This window comes from Ascidia mentula, chromosome 1, assembly GCF_947561715.1.
Source record: "Ascidia mentula chromosome 1, kaAscMent1.1, whole genome shotgun sequence".
NCBI classification, from domain to species: Eukaryota; Metazoa; Chordata; class Ascidiacea; order Phlebobranchia; family Ascidiidae; genus Ascidia; species Ascidia mentula.
Window position 1 is genome coordinate 11,304,026 of NC_138566.1, and position 19,390 is coordinate 11,323,415.

Below are 19,390 nucleotides of genomic sequence, written 5' to 3' on the forward strand. Positions count from 1 at the left end.
CAGTAATAAAATGCCCCTTGCTACCCATCAAAAAAGAAATATAATCACAATAAAGGTGATTTACGGAGGCTGTGAGTAACTGAGGACATTCATTTAAACACAGTGATTATGCGCATTAAATTAATTAAAAAAACTGCTGTATACAGCGCAAAAAGCTACCAAACCCTGCTGTAGTTATTACATGGCCCAAAAATGACTTGACCACCTATTTGGTTGCCCAAAAATTCAGCCGTTTTGGCCAAGTACTCGGCCTGCGTCATTTGCGTCACTTCCATATTTGGTCACATGGCCCAAATACATGGACAAAACTCGCGACATGGTATTTGGTACGGACAATACCTACATTGGAATTTTAAAGTGCAACTACACACTTCATGTAGTCGAGGGTTTCCCAAACTTTTTTGTAGCAACCCATTTGAATCGCGGACCCCAGTTTTGGAATTGCATTAATCGCACACTGCCATCAATACCCAACAGAACTACGGAAGATAAGAACGAGCACACACAGCAGTGTTATGTCGCGCTCTGTTGACCATGCGTCCAACGAAACAGCACGTTGTTTTGGTCGTTACAGATGAGTAAGCATGCTCAAGTACAAAAGAGTGAGTTCACAGGCAGTAGTTCTCATTCAGTTTTGTCCTCGTGCGTGGTTGCTAGCTGTCGCGAAAGCCTAAGTTTTCAGTATGGACACAAAAACATCCATTTGTAATGGAGTTTCGGACTGGCTTGAGGAGTCGTTAGAGACAAACGACCCTGACGTTCACAGAATCATTCGCCAGGAAAAAGAAAGACAAAGGGACGGCCTGGAACTTATTGCATCAGAAAATTTTGCAAGCGCCGCTGTTTTGCAAGCTCTCGGTTCTTGTTTAAACAACAAATACTCTGAGGGCTATCCGGGTGTAAGGTTTGTACTGATAAACTTTTGCTAAATTGAACTTAACAATTGCAATGTTAGATATTATGGGGGAACTGAAAACATCGACGAACTGGAACGATTATGTCAGAAAAGAGCACTCACTTTGTTTAAGCTTTCTCCTGAAGAGTGGGGAGTGAATGTGCAACCATATTCAGGCTCACCAGCAAACTTTGCTGTTTACACTGGTATGAATAAGACATTTTGTTTACTCCATGTAAGTGGCACATGTTTATTTTAGGAAATTCCGCACTTCCATGAATTGACAATTTTCTAGTGGAAAAATAACATTTTTGATTGTGATGAACTTTTACCTAAAAAATGTTACATAGTCCAAATTTTGCTCATAACATTTTTCTCTGGCCTATAGCCAGGGTTGCCAAACTATGCGTATTTCTAAGAATTTTGCCAGCACAGTCTTGAAAAATATTATGTTAAAGTGATTTTCTTTGTCTACGCCGATGAAAACCCTGCCAGGAATGGATATTTCACACTTGATGCATAGCTTTTTCCTAATACATACATTTTGTAGCAATAGTTGAACCACATGGTCGCATTATGGGATTAGACCTGCCAGATGGTGGACACTTGACACATGGATTCATGACAGAAAAAAAGAAGATATCTGCCACTTCCATCTTTTTTGAATCAATGCCATATAAAGTATACTTGCACACTATCCTTTCATTGTAAACAAAATGAAACTAATGGACAGATTAGTAAAACATATGTACATTATGGTTTCATTAGTACCTAAACTGAATATAGACCACAATTTGTTTTGAATTAAATTACCGGTAGTTGAAATTGGATTTCAGACACAGTGGTGTGCATAATATTTATGAATGGTTTTGTAGGTGATACCTGAGACGGGTTTGATTGATTATGAGCAGCTTGCTGTGAATGCTCGCCTTTTCAAGCCAAAAATGATAATTGCTGGAATGAGCTGTTATTCAAGACTTCTAGATTATGAGTAAGCAAGACCAAGTACCAACATCTCAAAAAATTTATTTTTTTTAATTCTGTTTTTGTAGGAAGTTTAAGCGTATTGCTACAGAGAATCAAGCTTACCTAATGGCAGATATGGCCCATGTAAGTGGTCTTGTTGCTGCTGGTGTGGTTCCATCTCCATTTGATTACTGCGATATTGTCACAAGCACCACACACAAAACTTTAAGGTAATGCATTTCTATCATTACTTGTATAGCATTTACTCTGGTAAAATTTGAGTAGTTTTTTCATGTGAACCTTAGGAGAGTTTTATAGTAAGTGTAATGGATCTTTTATTAGAGGGCCACGAGCAGGAATTATTTTTTATCGACGTGGAGTGCGGTTTCCTGCAACTAACACTAAACCAGCTGTCATGTATAATTTGGAAAAACCTATTAATGAAGCTGTGTTTCCTGGACTGCAAGGAGGTCCTCACAACCATGCAATTGCTGGTGTTGCTGTTGCACTATACCAAGCCGCAACCCCACAATTTGTGCAATATCAAAAGCAGGTAACCATCTTTAGATCAGCAGCCTTTAAACTTTGATCAGGCTGAAGTTCCTTGTATATTTTCAGGTTATAAAAAATGCCCAGGAACTGGCAAAATCCTTAACTAAAATGGGTTACTTAGTGGTTTCTGGTGGCACAGATACTCACCTACTACTTGTTAATTTGACCGACAAGGTTTAAATCTCTTTTTGTCATCACAATGGTGAAGATAAAACAACATTTTGTCTTTGTTTCTGGTTTGAAGGGGACAGATGGCAATCGCACTGATAAGGTGTTGGAATTAATTGGTGTTGCTTGTAACAAAAACACATGTCCTGGTGACAAGTCTGCTCTTCGTCCAAGTGGTTTGCGATTAGGATCACCAGCATTAACTTCAAGGGGCATGAACGAAAATCATTTTCAAAAGGTTGCTGAGTTTATTGACAGGTGAGTTGCATGTTCTCATGTATTTTGAGGTGTATGCACATTTTTCTCAAAGGGAATACGACTTATGAGTGTATGGCAAACAAATAAGTTAAGTGTGTACTGTAAGTCAATATTGTTGCCCTGCAGACTGAATTGTTATTGGGTAATAGTTGGCCACACCCAACCAATCATGTTGTGCTGATGCTGCACAAACTGAGTACAGGTCATGATAGTTGTAATTTGTGTATTTGTACCAAGTTGCTCAATATGCACAAAACTGATACAGAGTAGACTTATACATGTACTAAACTGATATGCTTGTATACATGATAGGTTAGGCATAAAAAATATAATTATTTATTTGTAAATAGGGGTGTACAACTGGCTGTGGACATACAAAAATCGCTGTCACCTAAAGCAACATTTAGAGATTTCAAAACAAAGCTATATGAAGATCCAGATGTGCAACAAAAAATTATTGGTATAAAAAGTGAGGTTACTGCGTTTGCAAGAAGGTTTAGCATTCCTGGCTTGCAATACTTGTAGTTTGCTGATACAATTGTGTTTAAATTAAAATAATAGTGAGCTTTCCTGGATGTTTTCTGCATTATGTGTTGTTCAAGTGTTCATTTGCTATGATGTGCTTTTGTGGTTTAGTTCTTTCCTTGTTATGGTGTTATTTCACTTTTCAAATGCAAACTTCTGTTGATGTTCAACTATTTCTATGTGCATATGGTGCCTTTTGGTGTTACCTAGGTCACTAAAATAGATTCAATTTGCTTTATTCAATGTTTTCATTTGGTGAAAAAGGCTGCAGGAGTAAGACACAAAACCGGATCTGCTTAAGGAAACGACATATCTCCCTTACCGCAACCAAAATGATTTATGAGTCAGGCTTGTATCACCTATCTATACAATTGTGCACAACATATAGTTGTTACATCTTCAGTGTTAAGATACAACTTACATTGAAAACTATCGTATTCGACAACTGGTAAAGATAAGCAGTGGCGGAGATGAATGTAAATTATTTGGGGACAATCTCGAAATTAAGAAAAAAAACCTCGCTCATTTTACCGAAGTGTTCAACAAACAGACATTATCGAATTACTCGGTGCAAAGTCCCAAGCATTGCAGCTTTGCCTTGACCAAACTGTTCTTTTCTGTTACAAAAAAGGAACCTAACGTTGAAGAAATCTCCTGCCAAACTAAGCACACAAACAATTTCGTTGTTAGGCTATCTGTGTCAAAATAATAGACTACTGTGAGGTCATACTTCCGATAGAAATAGCGACTTGGACTATAAAATTGATGTTCTGCGCAGCAGCGCAGGACCCGGTCGGGTAATAAACCTAAATTTACCGGATGGTTGCCCCAAAAACTTTGCGTTGTGCAGAGAAATATATGTTTCATTCCGCATTCAGGAATTTGGATTTCTTGTGCGTAAATTTTCTTCCACTGGGGACAATCGCTCATTGGAAATCCGTGCAAGAGATTTTCTTCTTTCCATTAAGGCTTGATTTGCAACCTGATGTACTGAAGACCGACGAACTTTTCGCTTTCCGTCTCCTTGTGTCCCTTGAAATGCAAACGCATCGTACACGTCGGATTTGGATCGGCTTCTGGTCAAGATGTTCGCTTGATCTGCTGTAGAACTTTTAATTATGCTTTTTCGTCGACCTGTACCCGCAGCAGGATTGGATGTCGGTGACATTTTATCTGAAACAAATCAAACAAAGCTCTTTTGTTTAGCATGTTCTACTTAAATTGGTTGTTTGGTTACCCGAAACACTATCCTCAGACTCCGTTTGACCTGTTTCCTCCGCCACTAGCAAATCGAATATGTCATTGTACGATTGTGTGACTGGAACAGCTGGTGGCCGATAAGAAACAGACTGTTGTTCTTTAAGAATGAGAAGGTGGTCTGGGACGAATGACCGCCAAGAGTCTATTTTGTTTTCATTTGGAGTGCTAACGGCGGATTTTCGTTGTTTTGACAGAGAGGGTGTAAGTTGAACGTAAGTTTTAAGTTTAACGTTGTTATATTTTTTTGTACGTGCTGGAGACTGTTGAAACTGATATTTGCGTATAGGACGTATGCGATGGACTTTCGCCTGGTCCAAAATTTCTTTCGTCATGTGTTTACGAAGCAAGTCTGGGTGTTTTATCCATTGCATATCATTATCCCAGGGTTGAGACAGGATTTTCTTTGGAATCTGTGAAATAAAGGCAACGAGTCGATTCAAGAGCTATACTTGTACCATGAAAACCGTCATACATCTAATGTTAAAATACATACCTGAACCACAAAATCTTTTTGAGTGCACTCCAACTCCGTTGCACGAAATACTTGAACAACTTCACTCAACCTTTTCATATTCAAGGCTAAGCTCATAGCGGTGTGGCCATGTTTGTTTCTTGAACGAATTCGAATCTTTTGACGCACGTGGGCGCCCAAGACGCCTTTTACAATATCCGTGTCACCACCAAGAACAGCATAATGTAAAATTGTGTTTCCAGATAAGTCGCCCTGATAAATTAGCTTGGTTGGTTGACATTTTATGGGCTTTGTGCTCGCCCATAGAAATGTAACTTTCATAATATATATACAGTACCTTTTCAAGATCGAAGTCCACGGCTTTTAACAGCAACTCGGTGAGATAAGGGCGCCTGAACAGCACACAAAGCATCAATGCGTTTCTCCCGTTCTTATCCACGCGCCCAACTTGTGCTCCAGCCTAAAAGATTTTACGTTTTACTGGAAGCAGCGTTACTTTTTTACCCAACGCAAAAGGATATGTCAACATTTCCTAAATTTTAGGTAAACAAAATTTCAAGTAGCCACGCAGATATTACGCAAGCTGTGCATATTACGCGAGTAATTTATATTTAAGTGAATAATAATGTTTTCCTAAATATTTCGTCAGATCTTTAGATGTCAAATCTATAGATTTCGATTCTAAAGAATAGAAACAACCACACAAGCTATATGCTATAAAATGGCCATGGATGCTCAAAACCGCATGCAGAATTTATGACAACTTTTACGAATCCACCCATTACAAGAACAATACAAACAAAATAAAAACATAAAAATTCTTGCATAACAGATTTTTTTCATAGATACATAGCTTCACATTACTTAGGTATATACTTGGCACCTGTAATAACATTCGAACCACGCCAGCTCCCCACACTTCATCGTCCTCCAAACAACACAGCATGAGTGGTGTCACTTGATCTTCATCACATACATTTGGGTTAACTCCATTTTCAACCAGATCGCGAATTTCTGGCAGTAATTTATTCCGGACAGCAAAATGAAGACCCATGGTCGAAGTTGTGCCTCTCATTTTGTTGCTCAAAAACCGACCGAATGAGAACAGCGACCATCTGTTTTTGGTTTGAAGGCTAAATACACAATGCCCCGGTGGTGGTCTGTGATTCAGTGCACGTTGGCTCAAGATCCGGTCAAATCCTTCTCTATACTCGAGCAGTTTTATGTTTAAAGGCTAAAGATTCCGGTTTGACAACAACTCGCACAACCACGCCACTTCGAGCAGATGAAATTACTTTGGCGCAGCAAAAAATTGTTAATTCTTCCTTGTCGTATTGTGCGTACCTGCTCCAATGTGCCTACCGAGGGCTTATGTATTTTTGTCAATATTTTGCTGGGCACCTGGACAAAGGCCACACGTGTGCGCGTTTAACTTTTATTAGATGGAGAAAACTTAAGCTCACTTAAACAAACAATCGACTCAGAAAGGCAACAATGGACTTAAGAAAAGTGTGTGTGAAGGGGCAGGCTAAAGTGCGATTAGAGAACAAAAAGTCATTTTGATCTGAATGAAATTGCAAATATTATTTGTGCGAAGGAGCTTATTTCTGAGAGCGACAGTTTGTAAATTATTTATTCTTCACACAACAAAGGGTCGCTTTTTGGAAATCCTATTAATATTTAATGCTTTTGGTATTAGCCTGAATTTAGTGATGTAGAAATTAATTGAAACATATTTACACAATTCTGTACAGTTGGTGTCGCCATGTGGAACAAGATACGGGCGGAAATACGATGGCTGCAATATGGAAAGTGAGCCTCAACAAACTATGAACATTGAACTTTTGGTTCAGTGAATAACTACACATTACATACCAGAGGAAATACCGCTTCCTTTTTTAACTTGTCCCTGGTCTTATATAAGTGTGCTGACTACAGATTCAATTAATCAGTGGTGGAATAAACGCTTAGGATTAGCGCAGAGAGAGAAGTCTTAACACCGGGAAGGCATTTCACCAAGATGAACGGACAAATATAGCAATACACAAACGGGCAGAGAAGGCAAATGTTTAGGGCCACCATGTTTAACACGAGGTCCGCGTACAGCATGTCAACGGTGAGAATAATCATGGCTGGGGCAGTGCACAGAGCAAAGAAGATGGTGAGCCAAATGACATAACGCAGACTGAAAGACGACGAGCGAGTGGAGCGCAGGTGCTCCATCATGCGGCGATGAGGCCCATGTCCCTTTAGCTTTGCGAGGGAACCCATGGAGGTTTCGGATGTTCGCTGATTACGCGACACGCTGCTGCAGCTTCCCACGCAGAAGTACTGCCGGTCGGTGACCACACCGCTGTCGCGTGATTTGTCGCTGTCTTGCCTCTTCTCATCGGCGCCCCTGACAAGCAACTTGCCGGAGTCCAAAAGGTCAACATCTTTACCTTTGCCATCCGAGTTGTGTTCGCTGGAGAACACATCGTCTTTTCCCAAGTCGTCGCTTATCTGCAGACCACTCTCGTCCTCTTTGATAGGCGTCATACTGTACTTTTTTTCACCACCGCGTTGACCGCCTTCCAACTCGTTTTGTTGGCTTTTGCGTCTCACGCTTGATATGGCACTGCATTTCGCCCACATTTTTGTCACTTGTCGAAGGGATCTACAAAGATAAAGAACTTTTTCATAAAAAAACCCTTACAAGTGGATGACAGAAAATGTTAACGTTACTGGCTTATCAAAGTGTCAGTTATATGCGTTTTAGAATAATTGAGGTCCGGTTTAAGTTACAAATTGCAACAAGAAACACGATACCCTTCCATTTTACCTTCTGAGAAAAAAGATAGTGGCAATCAGACAGGTGGCCCAAGATATTACGACTCCGCCCAACCAGGAATTTGCCAATGGTGGTAGAGCCCGGGAACATTTGTGATCTTGGGGAAGATAGTGATGGCTTGCTGGAAAGCACTGGCTCAAACAACGACACACTTCACGGCAACTCCACCCAAAAATGGGAATTATAACGTAAATAATGGGAACAATCCAAAGGGCTGATATTGTGACGTAAGAACGTTGACGACGCGTCAGCAGCCTATTAAAAAACATCACACATTGCAAAATTAGCTTTTCGCACTGGCAGTTAAAAGGGAACGGATTTGTCTTACTTCTTCTTCCATCTGCTGGTTTGATTTGTATGTGTGCGGCAACCAGCGGCAGAACGTAAAGTGGAACAAGTACTGTGGCGAATGCAGTCGATAAGGAGTCCTACACACATATTTGATTTACATTCATGAGCGGAAGGATCATAGAATTTCTATTGTTATATTTTGATTTGAATGTGCGTTCAGTTTTTGTCAGTTGAATTCGAAGATGGTGTGCTTTAATTAAACAAATGTAGAAATAGTATACTCGGATAAATATATTTTTATTTGTTACAATATGTTTGAATGAGATACATGCCTTTAAATGGTTGTACTTTTAATCAGTTTTTTTATAGGCTTAATAAAAAACTGATTAAACGTTGAACTACAGAAAACACTCCTACGGACGGGAACTATTGTTTTGTAATTAACTGAGGTTAATCGTCTCGTCAAAATTCTTGACAGGTTTCTCACGATATCTTTTCTTTTCCATGTTGTTTGAAACAACGATTGCCTTTTCAATGGCTATTGAAAGGTTGCCGTACCGATATTTCCGCACATGATGACAAACATGCCGCACAGAAAAGATTTTCGGAAAGCCCACCATCTTGTTGAGCCTTCCTGGATGAGACCGCGGCGTCCAGGGTCTGGGTCGTTCGGAAGCCCGCCGAAGTGAAAATATAGGCTGAGCAACTAAATATAAAATTTCGTGGATGAAGTACCCCAAAAACAAACTCTAAACCAGATATGGGCAACCAGCGGTCCGCGTTGTTGTACGACTCTTGAAGGTCCCATATAGGTTATTAAAAATATAAATAACCAACAATCGTAAATATTCGGTCTTATAAGATCTATAAAATTACTTCCCATTAGTCCGTATAGCTATTGCTTGCATCTGCTCTACAAGCACCTTACCACAGCCTACTTCATAAAGCGTGGTAAAAAACCACAAAAAATAATAAAAGTGTTAGCTTGGGAATAAACCAACCTGTATCAAAGCCAGAACCGAAAACAAGACATTGGCGATTAGGGTTGAACTGACATGGGCATAAACGTGACTTTGTCTCACTAGTTTACGCGCCCGACGAAGTACAGCGACAAGCACGACCACGTTGATCAAGATGGCCAACGACGGCAACAAGCAGAAGACCAAAAACGCTGGTTTTTGTCGGCTAACACACCGCACATCACTTGTGTCATTTGCAGCTTGGGCAGACAAAGTGGTCGCAGAAATATTGTACAACATGGTAACACAATGCAATTTTCTACGATAAAAAGTATTTTGTTATTGTCAGTATTAGCAACACGAGTATTTTCTGAGAGAAGTCTCCTTTTAATTTAGATTATTTTATCTTGTGCCGATCCCTCCAAAGGAGAATAACACTGAATGTAAATCGTAAGGTTTAACATTTTAAGAACTGCTCTCTTCTATCTCACTGATGATAACTGCATCTGATCTGCATGTTATTTGTTCTGCTTGTAACTGTGAACAAAATACTTTCTATGACGCAACAACTTTCTATGACCAGTACACGTCACTATGGCTGATAAGCACTCGGCTTCTGCCACCCAAACTCCCAACCGTTGGAAAACAGTAAACTATGCATGTGCTGCGGAAGTGGTTGGCGCGTTTCTACAAACACCCGACGATCAGCGATTGATTCGACCTCACACATCGCTGCTATCAAAACTCAATGTACAGCGCCGACGCACTCCCTCCTTGCTACCAAGATGTGTGAAAGTCGTATCAGCCCCTTCCATGTTACAAACAGTGTCTCGGTGTCACAGTGCGGGCTGTTAAGTTGGAAACAACACCGCCAAGCGGCTCCCAATTAGGAAACACTTTTTGCTAGCATTGTCCAAATGCGAAAAACAGCGCTATATTACTTCCAGATCATGTGGGAACGGCACACGCCGGCGACGAATCGAGCGGGCGTTGATAATGTTCGCGTGGCTGAATTTAACGTGGTCGCTTCCGGAGCAACTGTCAACATCCGAAATATGTATTTGACCTGATCTGGGATTTATCCGATCAACTTTCTCCAAACGCCGAGTGCATGAGAGTAGATTTGTTTTCGCAACGTCCGTGCGACCAGGCGGAAGTTGATGAGCTTTTATACTTGAACAACAACAATTTTGGCAAGCCTACCATCGCTGGATTCTTGAGTAAATTGTTGCCATTCAGTCAACACAAGTTTAAATGTTACAACGGCACCAACATTACGTCACTTTCTCATGAATGTGTAGATCACGGTGGTCCAAGTTTTTTAGACGGGGCCGCAAAATCTTTTCAGCACAAGCTGGTGGGCCCCAAGTACATGGATTAGGCTTGCTGGAATAATTGCACAAGTTCAGGTCAAGGGAGTTTGCCAAAACAACATACGCTATTCAAAAATTTCAATCTCATTTTGAAAAACCTGACGTTTTTTTAAAAAAAGTTAGGAATATTTTTTTTACGGCACGGGCATCATGCGACCCATAGGCTAGCAGGCTAGAGTTCGGACCACCCTGGTACATCATCCATCGACTCAAAAACACACTGACAATACAGTTGCCGTCGACTGTTGTATGCACAAAGCTATCGCGCATTTACATTCAACTATTTGTCAAATTATAAATCTTTTTTAATTTAAACTGTAACAAATAAGTCTGTGGCGCAAAATCAGCAACACACATATTTCCGCTCAAGATCGAACGTACAATGTATAGTTGCACCACAAAATGTCCACGCATGAGCGTACTTATCACAAACAACAGCACGGCAGTCGGTGTCAACTAAGTCCAACAGGGCCAACATCGATAATTTACAAACTATTGGGTCTCATTGAACCTCAATTATTATCCCAAACGATAATATAATTATGTTTGCGGTTAGCACAGATGCGCTAATACGCAATCTGTGCGGTTTATTTTGTTGCGGCATTCCGATAAAATCGTTGTAAATCAAGTAGGCGCGGGCGAAACACGTTTTTCACAGTGTATGAAAAGGCAAACGCGCTCTACGTCACGTAAGCAATATCCTATTGGGATGGAATCAAATTTATGTGGGGGATCATTTTATCCACAACCCGGGGTGCGGGAATTTCTAGACACATTGCCACAAAGTTTAATTAGTTTTTGTTACTGCAGTAAAAGTAAAAGTATCCTGACAAGTCTCCTTAGTCAGATAAATTTGAAATACAATTGATTTCAATTCTCATGCGTCAACACCTGTTTTGTTCACCTTACATAAAAATAATGGCGGGTATTGCCATGCTGCAATATCGAAATTAAAAAAAAACAGGCGCGAACCCAGTTTTCAGCAACACTGTTGTAAAACAAAAATTTTAACAAGGAACACAACTCACGGGTTTTCTCATAATTCTGAGTATAAAGAGACTGGCCCATATTGTTTTCGACACGTTTCGACAAAAACTTATGTCATCATCAGTTTGAAACGTCTTATTTTATCATGACAGTGTCAATAACAATATGGGCCAGTCTCTTTATACTCAAAAATTTTAACATTTTTGAACTGATAAAACTGTTGTTTTTAATTTTATTAAGAAAACAATATTTTTTTCAATCTTTAACTGTTGTATAGTCTGCAGTTTTGCTCAACAAACTTTGCTAGCTTTTAACCTGTACCTTCGACTGCAAATCACGCGACTCTTCACATTATATCTGGGTTTTATTGCTTTCCTGTTGCACGAGATACAGACTAGTTGCACCATCAACACATTACCAACATACGCAGTTGCCCCAGACCTTTTTTCTGCAGCAATTTCCGCATGTGCAAGCAGTGAATGATGATGCAGCTATCGACACCAACAAGGGCAGTATTGACGTGCGCGCCTCTAAGAAGCGCATCCTTTAAAGCTATTGATGCATCACCGTCGCAGCCGCATAAAAAAGGCGTGTGAGCAGTCGGTGGAGTCGGGTGGTTGGTATTTGTCGTAGAAATCGGAGTCAAAACGCTCTGGTTTGAAGCCGAATCTTTGGTACAGCAACATGGCTGGGTTCGACGCCGAAACATGTAGCGTTACGTCCTTTCCCATGCAAGTCTAAACCACAAAAACACGGGACATAGGGTGCGGTTTTGGCGCAGCGGAAGACAATCCACGGCGTCATGCGGTTTATTTTCAATTTATTTTAAGCGCACAATTACGTTGGCACGTAGACACCTTAAGTGTAAACGAACATCGGGGGAAGTGGTTCGGCCATACGGGCGAAAATGCAAAACAGAAAACAAACCTGCATTAGGTGGTAGAGCATGAACGTGCCGATGCCAGCCTTCTGCCAATCCGGATGCACCAGGAGAAAAGAGATGTACACTTCGTTAAAGGAAACGTCCGGGACCAGAAAGCCGAAACCAATCACAAGTTTTCTGTGAGGAAGCGACAAAATAACGCTTAAAGTTAAACTTCCAGCTGAAAGGAAGTCGCAGCGATTGAGGATGCGACCGATCACGTGGAACAATTGCGTTAGCCTTAACGCCGAAAGATATAACAACACTACTTTGTATTAACAATACAGAGTTGCATTGTTGAGCAGCACGTCTTCGTTAATCATTAGCTGAACCGTTTGAGATTTGCCCAACGTCGGGCGCAACGTACGGAAACAACGACGCACAGCTAAGTATTTGCGCCCTGCGTGGCGCCTGTTTGGCGTTCTCGTTGGGGAACATTTTCTCAAGATTGAGCTATTTTTGGCTTGGCGCGCGTGAAATCGCACGCCCAAGGAGCTCTTATCTTGACATTTGCGTGGCGGCAAATCACTGTAAACGACACTGATTGAGGTACGACAATCCATAGTTCCCACATTGCTTAGAGATGCTTGGGCGAAGAACGAGCTACGATTGCTCTGCGTGTCGCAGTGTGCGTGCTAACGGCTTACACTTACTTGTAAAGGGCGACCACACTAAAATCAGGGTACTGCAGACTTTCGGAAAGATCAACCCCTGGCCAGAAGAAGTGCCTGCACATCGCATTGATCGTTGGTATGTGGGTTGGACGGACGTAACAATAATCGATTGGCGCGGAAGATTCTGGAATCCACGAGGGATCGCGTCTGCAGTAAAATGTCGACATTTGAAATGTCACATTGATGCTCTATTGTTAAACCAGGAACATTTGTATTCCACAAGACCTTGATTACAATCACAACAGATTTTTTTTGGTTTAAGATTAAATGCAACTCCCATTTGGGGTCGTTGTGCAATTTTTTCCGCAATCGCAAAATTTTTGACACAGCTTAGAACAGGGGCTGGCAAAAATTCTGACTCACGGACCGGAAATAATAACAGGCTAATTTTCCAGGATGGGGGGGGGGGGGGCATTAGGGGCAAAGGATGTTTATACTACACTTTATGAACAAACCTATTTACAATAATTAACGTTTATTAGCTGTAACCGAAAAGCAAAACACGTGTATAAACTGCAGTATGAACAGATGCTCTTCATCTACACTAATTTATACCAAACCCTGGCGGGCTAGATCAAAAGAATGGACCAGAATAATTATTAAAATATTCGCACAACAACCGAAAAAGGAGACAATAAAGTAAAGTTTGGAAACTGCATAGAAAAGACAAACCTGTGAGCATGTGCGACAATTTCTTTCAACAGTTTCAACTTAGGTGGCTGAGTTTCGCTATCCCGGCGTATGAATGGTTTCAAAACACTGGAAGATATGATTAGGTTTCCATGAAGTCACTTATTATTGGCAAGGCTGTATTTGGCAATTTTTTATGATAACAAGGAAGTTTAGATAGTGCGGAAATTGGTCGTTAACTTCCTTGGTAATCAGTCATGCTGCATGCAAATGTCTCCATTTGCGGCATATGACCCTTCAGCAAAACGCAATAGTTCTTGCGCATCAACAAACAACAATAATTGCTATTTTCGGAATCACAAACTGACGAGGAAGTTCGTGTTTTGCACTTGGTTTAGAACGTTTTCGTTGTTACATTGACAAAACAATCACATCCTTAACAAACTGGTGAACTTCCGATTGCCTTACGACAACAGAAATATGAAACCAAATAATAAAATGAGGATATTTTTATGCAGCTTTTCTAATTGTTGACACAGAACCATTATTACCGTTGTGTGTAGGGACTGACGATGAGCTGCAGGTGAGCCGTCGTATTCTGTTCACATCCCACCAATTTCTGACGAAACGTCCGACTCCCATCCTCACCATCTACCCGCTTCCCTTCAACCGTCTGCAAAATATTTTGTCGTCAAACTGTTTTTCCCTTAAGGCCCGTTTACACTACAGACGAGTCCTTATTTGTTTTATTGGGCGCACGTGCTGAGTTGTGCTGGGATGGGATGTGCCGGTCTGTGCTAGGATGTGCTCGCTTTTGCTCGACGAGCAAAATTTCGGGCACAGTTGGGCACATTTCGGCACTCATTGATGCGAAAGTACAAGGCGACTGCTTAAAAGGAGAGGACATATATTATTTTAGTTGTGGTTGTCTGATGTGACCGCGTTTGACATGTGAGCGATTGTTTTGAGTGGTGTTCGGTTCAACATACTGTAGTGTTACCTTGCGTCGTAAAAAATTATGTAAAACAGTACATGTCTTTTTGTTGAAGAATATGTACAGCCAATAGCAACAACTTTAATTTGTACCCATAATATCGCTGGCGGGGCCAAAAAATGTAAGGCAAGACTGACATCTTTAAAAAATTATCAACGTAACTTGTCACTTGCACTTCGGTTTCGTGTTCATAACAGGGAAATAATTCCAGTAGTGTAAACAGCATGCGTGCCACCAGAGTGTGCTGTGCCGTGCCAAACTGTGTTTGTGTCAAAACGGGCCTTTACGCCTTTTACAGTTCACATAACAAGTTTAAAAGCAACTAGTGGTGGGAACGACTTTCCGTCCTGATGGTTTTGACTGATAAAAACTTGTTTTTGAAATGAGATAAGTGAACATACCGCTGGTTAACTGTTGTAAAGTTTGTGAATAACCATATCACGTTGAACTTAATCGTTATTGATATTCGAAACGCTTAACAAAGTACCCGGAATAGTAAAGCCAAAGCTAATACGCTAATTAAGCATACGTTTTGAACACTGCAATGCCCATCATTTACAAAATTAAAAACACAAGGTTCATTCTTATAGTTACAGAAAATGTGACAAAACAATTTTTATACCACAGTTAACAAATTGGAAATTTAAACATTAGCAGCAAAGAGAAAACATTAATCCCGCCTAGTTTTTGTTTGAAACCATACATTATTTAGATATATAATGATGAGGAAAATGATAGCCATGAATTTAATATAATAAAACAAACTTTGTGACGGCTCTCACCAGAAAGCGATCAAGTATTCTGTGGTGGTGGGAATGTGCGGTTGAAGTCATCGAGAGAGCAGTTGATTGACGTGTGGGTAGCGCGGTTACATCGTCGGGAATCGGCAAACCTTGTTCTTTCGCGTGGAGACGACGAACCAACGAATCAAAATCGAACACAGGAAGGCCAAGCTCGCGTTTTTTCTGTTACAAAAACAGAAAACTTTGTCTGGACAAGAATAACGGGATTATGTCACTTAAAATTTTGCTGTTTATCGCTGAATGTTTTGGGTTTTCTGCCAAAATGCAGCTGTGTTGTATTAAGTGAATGAACCGTACTTGGCGCAACAGCAACTTTCGTCTCAACCGTCGTCCTTCCAACACGTTATCAACCCCGGGAAGAGTGAGAAGTTTTTTCAAGAGTTTCCGCTCTTCGTACAAACTCATGGGCTTCAACCTGAAAGAAATATTTTTTACATTTTTTTTGGTTGACAAAATAGTGGAACAACCCCGCCATCTAGCGGACGTTACAAGAAATGTGGGACAAACGAACTCTAAAATACGACTTAAAGTAGAAATTATGGCAAATTTTAGAAAAGCAATCATTGATATTTGTAACGTTTTGGAAATTAAAATATTTTTAATTTAAAATATTTGCTCGCCTTCTGTGGCTCATAGTCAGTCGTATTTGTATCGGAGCGCAAGGTGAGTATATTGGTTTTAACTTCTTGTTTTATAAGAAAAACGACTTCATGTAAAAACAACAAACTTGACTGAAAAAGTTTGTGGCAATTTGCAAATTAGGCAGGATATAGGAATCGATGGCAATGTTTTCTTTACACAATGTTAGTACAATTTCAAAAACTTAACGGAAGTGTAAAAAACTACTTACTTATGATCTGATGTTACTTGACCATTATCACCATCTGCTTTCCTTGTCAATTTTTCATCTTTTGTTGTCGACTTTAATGTTCCTTCGACTTCCATTGTATCAATGGACCCTAAAGTTTGAAGAACTCTCAACAGGCAAATACTGATGACATTCGTGCACCCAAGAAAGTCACATTCTTTCATAAATTGGTTACATTCAGTACTTTCAAATTACTGTAAAGTAAGTAAGTTATGCAATACCATTTAACCCTGGAAGTTCCTGGCTTTCATTCTTTATACAATCTTCCATTAGCTCCTCTGCATCAGAATCATCACTTAGTGCCACTAATGGCAAGATGGGGTCTATTCTAGCTTCTTTCTTAGTGGAAACTTTGTTGTCCTGGCAACATCACATATATTGCTGAAAATTATTTCTAAAATAGCCTTGTTTGTACTTACAGAGGAGGACATAGAACTAGCTGGAGATGAGGGTGCAGATGGCAAGTCATGGAGTGTCCCACTGGATGCTGGTGAATTTGCATTACTCGCATCTTCTGCCGTGCTATCCTGCAAAAACAAATAGAGCTTTTTCAGCAAGATATACAGAATCATAACATCATTCGCTGCAGCCACAGATATAACCAGTCACTAATTCGTGTTGGAATTAAAAATAGATTGGTATACATCAGGTTGCAGTCCCAAAAAATAACCTTTTGAAGTTTACTGGCAGTTGTTTTCTTTTGCTTAGCATCAGGGGCAGGTCTTGGAGATGCACAATGGCCTCTTTTTCTTGAGCTTGACCGAGAAGATGATCCAAAGTAAGTTTTCTTGGGTTTTGCTCCTGACAAAACAATGCATGCTTTAGAGATCCACATATTCCATGATGGTATAAATATGTTATAATTTCATTAAAAAAACAGTGATATAATTTTAACTACTTGGTGTTGAAACTGTTGGAGCTCCAGGCTTGTATTCTGGTGCGTGCGTTGGATCAGCCAACCTCCACCATCCTGCGTCCTTAAACACACCATAACCACTTTGAAAGCGATGTGGGTTCCCTGCAGACAAAGTACTACAAACACTGCAGGACCACTGAGGATTTTTCTTCTTACTAAAAAAATGGACAAATTCATGTGCACATTTTTGTACACACTTTTGTTGATAAATTGGCCCAAACCTGTTTCCAAATAGAACATCCCAATGACTATCAATAAACACACAGATATCTTCCTTCCATTTAAAATAGCCTTGCTTTCCCAAGCTGGTCTGTGACAGATTGTACAAAGCCAACATGACAACTTGACCCCTAAAACCAAGTGTAAAATGACAATTTCATGTCAATCATTGTTCCAAATTGATGTCAAAAAATTGTACCAAAGGCATGGAACAATAATATGTTTATTGCTTGATGCTTACCAAGTAAGTTTCATTCTTTCAAATGTTTCTTTTCCATCCTCAGTGCAAGAAACACACTTGAAGTTAAAATAGTTGTCACCTAAAACCGATGATGGAGGTCCAGAATGCAGACAACCTGTAACAGAAATTATACTACTTGCAAGACTTTTCGTTTGGCCATGTGTTTATAGTTGTAATTTCCCACTTTTGCGTCAAGTTAGGTATCACTTACTGGTTGGTAATAGTGACACCTTAATGCAGTATTTTTCAACCTTTTTGAGCCACGGAACACTTTTTTTATCAAAATAATATTGCGGAACACCAAACTGTTCGAAGTACTGGGGCATTGTACTTAACCAGCAACAGGCTCGCAAAATTACATTCTTATTATTACAAAACGAGTCATATTGTTACACAAAATGTGACTCAGTTGTTTAAAAATGACACGAGGGCTGATTTTCACCTAGAATGTTGAAAATCAGTGTTGTCCTCAATTGTATATTGTTTGGATTCACCAACATCAAAGAAATCATCAAAAAAAGGTCATACAAATGTTTGGCATGCGATAGATAGTGTACAACAAATAGGTCATGCATCACAGTTTTAAGTTGTGCACCCCTACCCTACCTAATGCAATGCATAAACATTTGTTGGTATATTTTTTCACATGTGGATTTTCCATGAGGCCAATACAGTGCTACAGCTGATGTATATTTTGCAGGATATATATATATTACATAAACTAATATATTTCTACATGCCTACGATATCTATTCACATTTCTTTGCCAGAGTTCTAATTGTAATATTGTTAGTCACAACGTTTTGTATCTATAGGATATGGGTAATATCCTGCTATTTTGTTATTTTTGAATCAACTTACTTGCATGAATCCAACGACTGCATTTGTCACAATAAAAGGCAAGAACCCCATCTTTCTGGCAATCGCAGTAAGCACATTTTGACAAAATCGATGCCTTTACATCATCTTCCGAAGTAGATATAATATCCACTTGTTCCAGATCAGACATTAATACAAGTTAAACGGGCTAACACGATAACAACGGAACAATAAAGCTGATATAAAACAAAGCGGTCACATACTTGCTGACAAACGCTGTGCAAACCAGCAATTCAAGTTACTACTGCATTGATATTCACTGCTCAAGATTGCCGCTAGTGGCCACATCACTGTCATGCTGCCACTCGGCAAGTGTTCACCGTCAACTGGTCACAACTTTTAAGTAGCGTCGCAGATTTGTAGTTAGTAAATCACATCAATGATTTCCGAGTGAATAAAGCTCCAGTTTCGTCCCCATGAGTGAAAGTGTGAATTTGCGATAAAACAGGTGACGTGTGGACGATCTGTGTGTCAGCAAAATAAAAAAAAATTCCAAGAGGAGTTGAACCTATTTTTTTTTGGAAAAGGCATATCTGTCCCATCCACAGGTGAAACCTGGACTAAGATTAACCAATGACAACCGGCATTTTAACGAATTACAGCAGACACAAAATACAACCCAGTGTAAATGGAACGCACTAAAAATTATTTTGCAGAACCTCCTAGGTCATGAGACACCTGTGACGCAGCCTTGGCTGTTATGGTAAT

At 40.0% G+C, this 19,390-nt stretch overlaps 4 protein-coding genes across 5 annotated transcripts; 1 reads left to right on the forward strand and 3 right to left on the reverse strand.

The window, feature by feature from the left end:
• Positions 1-637: 637 nt before the first annotated feature.
• Positions 638-3,529, forward strand: LOC145916819 (serine hydroxymethyltransferase, cytosolic-like). Its single transcript, XM_083002898.1, has 9 exons — positions 638-904; positions 956-1,101; positions 1,446-1,576; positions 1,771-1,886; positions 1,948-2,091; positions 2,204-2,414; positions 2,480-2,587; positions 2,658-2,839; positions 3,190-3,529. The coding sequence occupies exons 1-9, from the start codon at positions 684-686 to the stop codon at positions 3,362-3,364; spliced, it is 1,434 nt and encodes a 477-aa protein (XP_082859024.1). The 5' UTR covers positions 638-683; the 3' UTR covers positions 3,365-3,529.
• A 189-nt stretch (positions 3,530-3,718) lies between these two features.
• Positions 3,719-6,378, reverse strand: LOC145916830 (uncharacterized). Its single transcript, XM_083002905.1, has 5 exons — positions 5,980-6,378; positions 5,434-5,556; positions 5,118-5,348; positions 4,602-5,034; positions 3,719-4,537 (listed from the first exon to the last, which is right to left on the reverse strand). Exons 1-5 carry the CDS (start codon positions 6,169-6,171, stop codon positions 4,239-4,241), a joined length of 1,278 nt encoding a protein of 425 aa, XP_082859031.1. The 5' UTR covers positions 6,172-6,378; the 3' UTR covers positions 3,719-4,238.
• A 145-nt stretch (positions 6,379-6,523) lies between these two features.
• On the reverse strand, positions 6,524-9,491 carry LOC145906097 (uncharacterized). The gene is made up of 5 exons (XM_082993486.1): positions 9,219-9,491; positions 8,776-8,923; positions 8,255-8,354; positions 7,918-8,181; positions 6,524-7,752 (listed from the first exon to the last, which is right to left on the reverse strand). The coding sequence occupies exons 1-5, from the start codon at positions 9,474-9,476 to the stop codon at positions 7,041-7,043; spliced, it is 1,482 nt and encodes a 493-aa protein (XP_082849612.1). The 5' UTR covers positions 9,477-9,491; the 3' UTR covers positions 6,524-7,040.
• Positions 9,492-11,891: 2,400 nt separating this feature from the next.
• On the reverse strand, positions 11,892-19,332 carry LOC145917721 (cysteine-rich protein 2-binding protein-like). 2 transcript variants are annotated; one of them, XM_083002991.1, is made up of 15 exons: positions 18,665-19,332; positions 17,804-17,918; positions 17,565-17,693; positions 17,326-17,498; positions 17,098-17,228; positions 16,847-16,954; positions 16,649-16,766; positions 16,410-16,518; positions 15,857-15,974; positions 15,539-15,721; positions 14,314-14,435; positions 13,805-13,891; positions 13,112-13,279; positions 12,464-12,596; positions 11,892-12,273 (listed from the first exon to the last, which is right to left on the reverse strand). In XM_083002991.1, exons 1-15 carry the CDS (start codon positions 18,810-18,812, stop codon positions 12,100-12,102), a joined length of 2,016 nt encoding a protein of 671 aa, XP_082859117.1. In that variant the 5' UTR covers positions 18,813-19,332; the 3' UTR covers positions 11,892-12,099. The 2 variants fall into 2 exon arrangements, with proteins under 2 accessions (XP_082859117.1, XP_082859116.1); XM_083002990.1 differs by having other exon boundaries at positions 16,649-16,787.
• Between the last annotated feature and the right edge of the window lie 58 nt (positions 19,333-19,390).